General features: G+C 57.1%; 2 protein-coding genes across 2 annotated transcripts in view; both read left to right on the top strand.

Moving 5' to 3' along the window:
- The window catches only part of CCDC130 (coiled-coil domain containing 130), a 9,624-nt gene extending 8,994 nt beyond the window's left edge, over window positions 1-630 (top strand). Inside the window, exon 10 of the mRNA XM_010855445.1 lies at window positions 1-630. Within this exon, the coding sequence (XP_010853747.1) occupies window positions 1-406 (406 nt within the window). The 3' untranslated portion in view covers window positions 407-630.
- A 926-nt stretch (window positions 631-1,556) lies between these two features.
- The window catches only part of MRI1 (methylthioribose-1-phosphate isomerase 1), a 6,560-nt gene continuing 3,030 nt past the window's right edge, over window positions 1,557-5,086 (top strand). Inside the window, exons 1-5 of the mRNA XM_010855444.1 lie at window positions 1,557-1,788; window positions 1,872-2,110; window positions 2,948-3,123; window positions 4,433-4,609; window positions 4,692-4,916. Coding sequence (XP_010853746.1) covers window positions 1,657-1,788; window positions 1,872-2,110; window positions 2,948-3,123; window positions 4,433-4,609; window positions 4,692-4,916 — 949 coding nt within the window. The 5' untranslated portion in view covers window positions 1,557-1,656. The remainder of the gene's footprint in view (window positions 1,789-1,871; window positions 2,111-2,947; window positions 3,124-4,432; window positions 4,610-4,691; window positions 4,917-5,086) is intronic.

The raw sequence follows: 5,086 nt of genomic DNA, 5'->3' as shown, positions 1-5,086 counted from the left end.
CAGCAGCAGCAGCAAAACCAACAGTGTCCTGAAGAAACTGGCCCAGAACCGCAGAGCCACTCCCACCAGCTCCCCTGTCACCATGGGGCACCTGGGCATCGTGCGACGGCGGTCCCGGGAGGTCCCAGAGAGCCCCCAGCACGTGGCCGAAACCTTCAAGTCTGGGGAGCCACAGTTGCCAGAGGGGACCAACCAGAACAGGCCCGTGTCCCCCCAGGACTGCTTTCTGGAGACATCCGAGACCCCCAAGAACAGCAGCCCACTGGGGCAGGAGGAGAGCTGTCAGGACAGGCCCCAGCCCCCGCCAGACACCTCCCCTGAGGCACCCAACCCCCAGGACACACCACAGCCCTGCAGCCTCGGCTCCTCCCTCGTGGCTGACTACTCCGGTTCCGAGAGTGAGTGATTCCATGGTCCAGATTCACTCACTCCAGAGGCCAAGACTCACCCAGGAGGCCCCTCCCAGGCTGCAGCCCCGCTGGCCCACCAGCTCTTGGAGAGCTCAGTCCCCACCCTTGTGCACACCTCACTTTCTCGCGGTGATGGAGTTGTTATTTATTTGTTCCTGGAGAGGGTGTCTGTGCCTTGTGCGACCCAAGACCTCCCAACATTAAAGCCCTGCTTCTTTGCCCCTGCCTCGGATTACTAAATGGGCCCAGGAGCTCTACCCCCACCCACCCACCCAATGAAGGTTGCCCAGCATCTCATCACCCAGTGCAGATCCCCTGCTCACAGCCTTGGTCCCCACCCAGCTTGATGAGGGTTTAAATGTAGTAGCCCAGACTGGCCTGAAATCAGGGCTGACTTCCTGGAGGTGGTGGAACAACAGGCTGAGTTTGTGAGGGATGGAAAGGGGACTGGACAACAGGGCAGGCACACAGGGTGCTCAGCATCCTGGCCCAAAGCAGCAAAGGATGGAGTGCACAGGTGAGGGCTGTTCATTAATCCCCTGCCCATGGGGACACCTTGGAAGGGTATACTTCTTTTGAAGGAAACTAGTAAAATGAGTAGAAAACAGCCTCCAAACAGCAGAGCACCCACAAGGAGGCTCATGGCCCACCGCCTTCCCCTAAACTCTGGAGAAGGATCATTGCTCAAACATTGACGGAGCCCTTGCAGTGCACCAGGCACCATCCAAGCCGTTGGAGATACCAGCGTGCACAAATCAGACACCTCTCAGAGCTGAGGTTCCGACTTAATCTTTCGGAACTTGTAACGTGCCGGTCCGGAGAGGTGGTAGCCCCCAGCCCACTGGACTTTCCTCCCCGCGGGGATGGGACGGGCTCAGGGCAGCAGTAAGGATCGTTCAATCTTGGGACCCCCAACTGGGGCCTTGCTCTACATAAGACCACAGGCAGTACGCGTCCTGAGGGTGCCCACCAGGAACTTGGGGGTCGTGCTATATGGCTTGAGGTCGTTGCTCCCAAAATAGTGGCAGGGGGCACTAACAGTGGAGGGGGCTGCTAACTGGGCTCGGCTGGGAAGGTGGGGCAGGATCCGACTTAAGGACGGCGACTTCCGGGAACTTGCGGGGTTACTGTGCGCATGCGCCTCCTTCCGGGGAGGCCCCGCCCCCTCCGCGTATTCCGGCTCCGCCCCCGGTGCGAGCGGGCCCCGGGAGCCCGGAGAAAAGCGGTGAGCGCGACTGTTGACAGCATGACTTTGGAGGCGATCCGCTACTCGCGGGGCTCACTGCAGATCCTCGACCAGCTGCTGCTGCCCCAGCAGAGCCGCTATGAAGCGGTGGGCTCGGTGCGCCAGGCCTGGGAAGCCATCCGTGCTATGAAGGTGGAGCCGCGTGGTGGAGCTCAGGTTAGGGTGGGAGTGGTTGCCCTGACTGCTGTCCCTGACGCCCCCAACTCCCCCTCCAGGTGCGTGGCGCCCCAGCCATTGCCCTCGTGGGCTGTCTTAGCCTCGCCGTGGAGCTGCAGGCGGGCGCCGGGGGACCTGGCCTTGCCGCACTCGTGGCCTTCGTCCAGGACGCGCTGAGCTTCCTTGTTACCGCCCGGCCCACTGCCGTCAACATGGCCCGCGCCGCACGGGACCTGGCAGACCTCGCGGCCCAGGAGGCGGAGCGGGAGGGCGCAACGGAGGAGGCGGTCCGAGAGAGGTAGAGGAGCCACGTGCCCGGCACTGTTCAAACCCGAGGCTGTTCATTCGTTCACTGCTGGTGGTGGTGGTGGTGGTGCACAGCTGCCAGTTTTACAGATGGGGAAACTGAGGCAGGATGCGCTTAATCCAGGGCGACACAGGCAGGCCTGGGACTCAACACCGAGCCGCCTGGCCCCCAGGTCCTTGAACTTAATCCCCTGACTGTCTTCCCTGAACGTCCCCAGCCCTATCTGCCCTTAGAGGTCCTTTTAAGTGCCACCTGGTTTACCTGGTTTTTGCTTTTGAGAAATTTTGTTTCCAGCCCTGGTCCTCGCCCTGCTTTCTTCCAACTCTTTCCCTCCACATCTGCTACACAGATATTCTCCGTTAACCCCACCAGACTTGCTCCTGCCTCAGGGCCTTTGCACACTCAGTGTTTGCAAGCCAGATATCCGCCTAGCTAATCTCCCTCTCAGGTCTCAGGTTTCTGCCTTCCCCATCCCCCATATAATACAATTCATCCCCTACCCTCTGTCTCCTGACTGCTGCCTTTTCCCTCCCTTTATTGTCTGCTAATCATTTGCCTACCGAACCCCAGTGTCAACTCCCTATTAGAGGAGATTATTGTCTTATTCACTGCTATGTCTCCCAGTGCCTGACACACAGGAGATGCCTGGTACAATGTTTTGCTTGAGCGAGTGGAGTTACAGATAGGTGGTTGTAGAAGGGACCAGACGCACGCTGAGAGAGGCTTTCAGCAAGAGAATGCTAGTAGGGCAGTGTTGGGCCGTGAGGAGGGGCTGGGGTGGGCCCTGAAGCCTGGCGGCTGGTGCTCAGAGCCCTTTGTCGGCCTTAGAGTGATCTGCTGGGCCGAGGACATGCTGGACAAAGACCTCCGGGACAATCGGAGCATTGGGGACCTGGGAGCCCACCATCTCCTAAAGCGGGCAGCACCCCAGGGTGGCAAGGTGACCGTGCTGACCCACTGCAACACTGGTGCGCTGGCCACCGCTGGCTATGGCACAGCCCTAGGTGAGTGGGCATCCACAGGAATGGGGGAGGTCCCTTTTTGGATGAAAGAGAAAGAAACCCAAACCACTTAATGCATCCCCCAGAAAGGTAACTTTATTAGTTGTTGCACAGAAACACATTCAAGGGGTTGGCTTCAGGTATGGCTGGATCTGGGGACTCAGTAGCATTAGGATCTTTCTATGCCCATCCCTAAGGTCTGCCCTCCTCCAGAGTGGCATCATCCTCTCACTCGACTGGTTGGCCAGGATTCAGATCTTGAGGAAAAGAGCCAAGGATCTCTATTTCGACAGTGTCAAAAAAGTCATGTATCTTGGGGGCCATGATGGAGTCACCTACCTACCCATCTAGGATCAATCACTTAATAGGCCTCATCTGAGCCATGTGCCTAGAAAGTGGGTGGAATCTGGGCTCTAAGAGGACTGAAAGGAAGGGCATAGCCCCCTAAAGAAAAATTAGAGTAGCTGTGACCAGGACTTGGGGGCTGGGTCCTAGCACTCAAGGCAACAGAGTCCACCTGATTCTTAATTCTCCTGGATGTTTCTCTGCCTGCCTCAGTCCCACCTTTGTGCCTGGATACTGAGGCAATGAATTCATTCATTTACTCGTGCTTAGGGATTTCCCTGGTGGTTCAGTGGCTAAGACTCGACGCTTCCGATGCAGGGGGCCCAGGTTCCATCCTTGTTCAGGGAGCTAGATCCCACATGCCACAACTAAGAGTTCAGATGCTACAACTAAAGATTCTACATGCCTCAACTAAGACCTGACGCAACCAAGTAAATATTTTAAAAAATAATACTTATACTTAATAAATGCTTATCTACTGTGTTCCTCATTATTCATCCATGCATCCATTCCTTCAATCACTCAACATTTATTGAGCACCTACTGTGTGTGCCATCATTCACACGTGTGTGCATTCCTTCATTCATTCGACAAACATTTATTAAGCACCTACTATTTGCCAAGCACCATTCTAGCAGTTAGGGACCCAGCAGTGGAGAAAATAGAAGGAATAGACAAAGGCACGTCAACAGATACCTATGATTCATTTCAAGGTGGTACATACTAAAGAGAAAGAGCAGGGTATGGCAGTGTGGGGGTTGCTATGTAAGATGGAGTAATCCTGGAAGGCCTCACAGAGAAGGCTTTCTCTAAGCACATGTGTACCAGGCAGAAGGGAACAGCCACTGCAAGGGCCTGGGGGCGGACTGCATGGTTTGGAGTTCCATGCTGCTAGCCAAAGGGTCACCGTGCCCATCTATCCCTTGCTGTCTTATCCTCGCCTCTTCTGGTGGGCTGGGCCCCACAGGTGTGATCCGCTCACTGCATAACCTGGGCCGTCTCGAGCACGCCTTCTGCACAGAGACCCGGCCCTACAACCAGGGAGCCCGGCTGACAGCCTTTGAGCTGGTCTACGAGCAGATCCCCGCCACCCTCATCGCCGACAGCATGGCAGCAGCCGCCATGGCCCACCAAGGCGTGTCAGGTCAGCAGGCAGGGGCATCAGCGGGCAGGGCTCCAGCATCCAGGGCCGGGTGGATCCTGACTCCCAGCGTCTCATTCCCCAGCTGTTGTCGTGGGAGCGGACCGCGTGGTTGCCAATGGCGACACAGCCAACAAGGTGGGCACCTACCAGCTAGCCATCGCAGCCAAGCACCATGGCATCCCCTTCTATGTGGCTGCCCCTAGCTCCTCGTGTGACCTCCGCCTGGAGACAGGCCGGGAGATCGTCATTGAGGAGCGTCCCGACCAGGAGCTGACCGACGTCAATGGGGTCAGGATAGCGGCACCAGGTAAGCCTTCCACTCAGAGAGGGGTGCACCACAGTGCCTGGGAACCTCTGTGTAGGCACCCTGACTGTCACGCGGCAGGTGGCATCTGGGTTATCATCAGCCTTCTAAGACAGGCAGTTCCTTCAAGCCATGTTATTAGAGCAGACATGTCTTGGAGGTCAGATGCACTG

Source organism: Bison bison, unplaced genomic scaffold (genome assembly GCF_000754665.1).
Source record: "Bison bison bison isolate TAMUID 2011002044 unplaced genomic scaffold, Bison_UMD1.0 scf7180017864365, whole genome shotgun sequence".
In the NCBI taxonomy this organism is placed as follows: Eukaryota; Metazoa; Chordata; class Mammalia; order Artiodactyla; family Bovidae; genus Bison; species Bison bison.
This window is presented reverse-complemented; position numbering and strand designations above follow the sequence as displayed.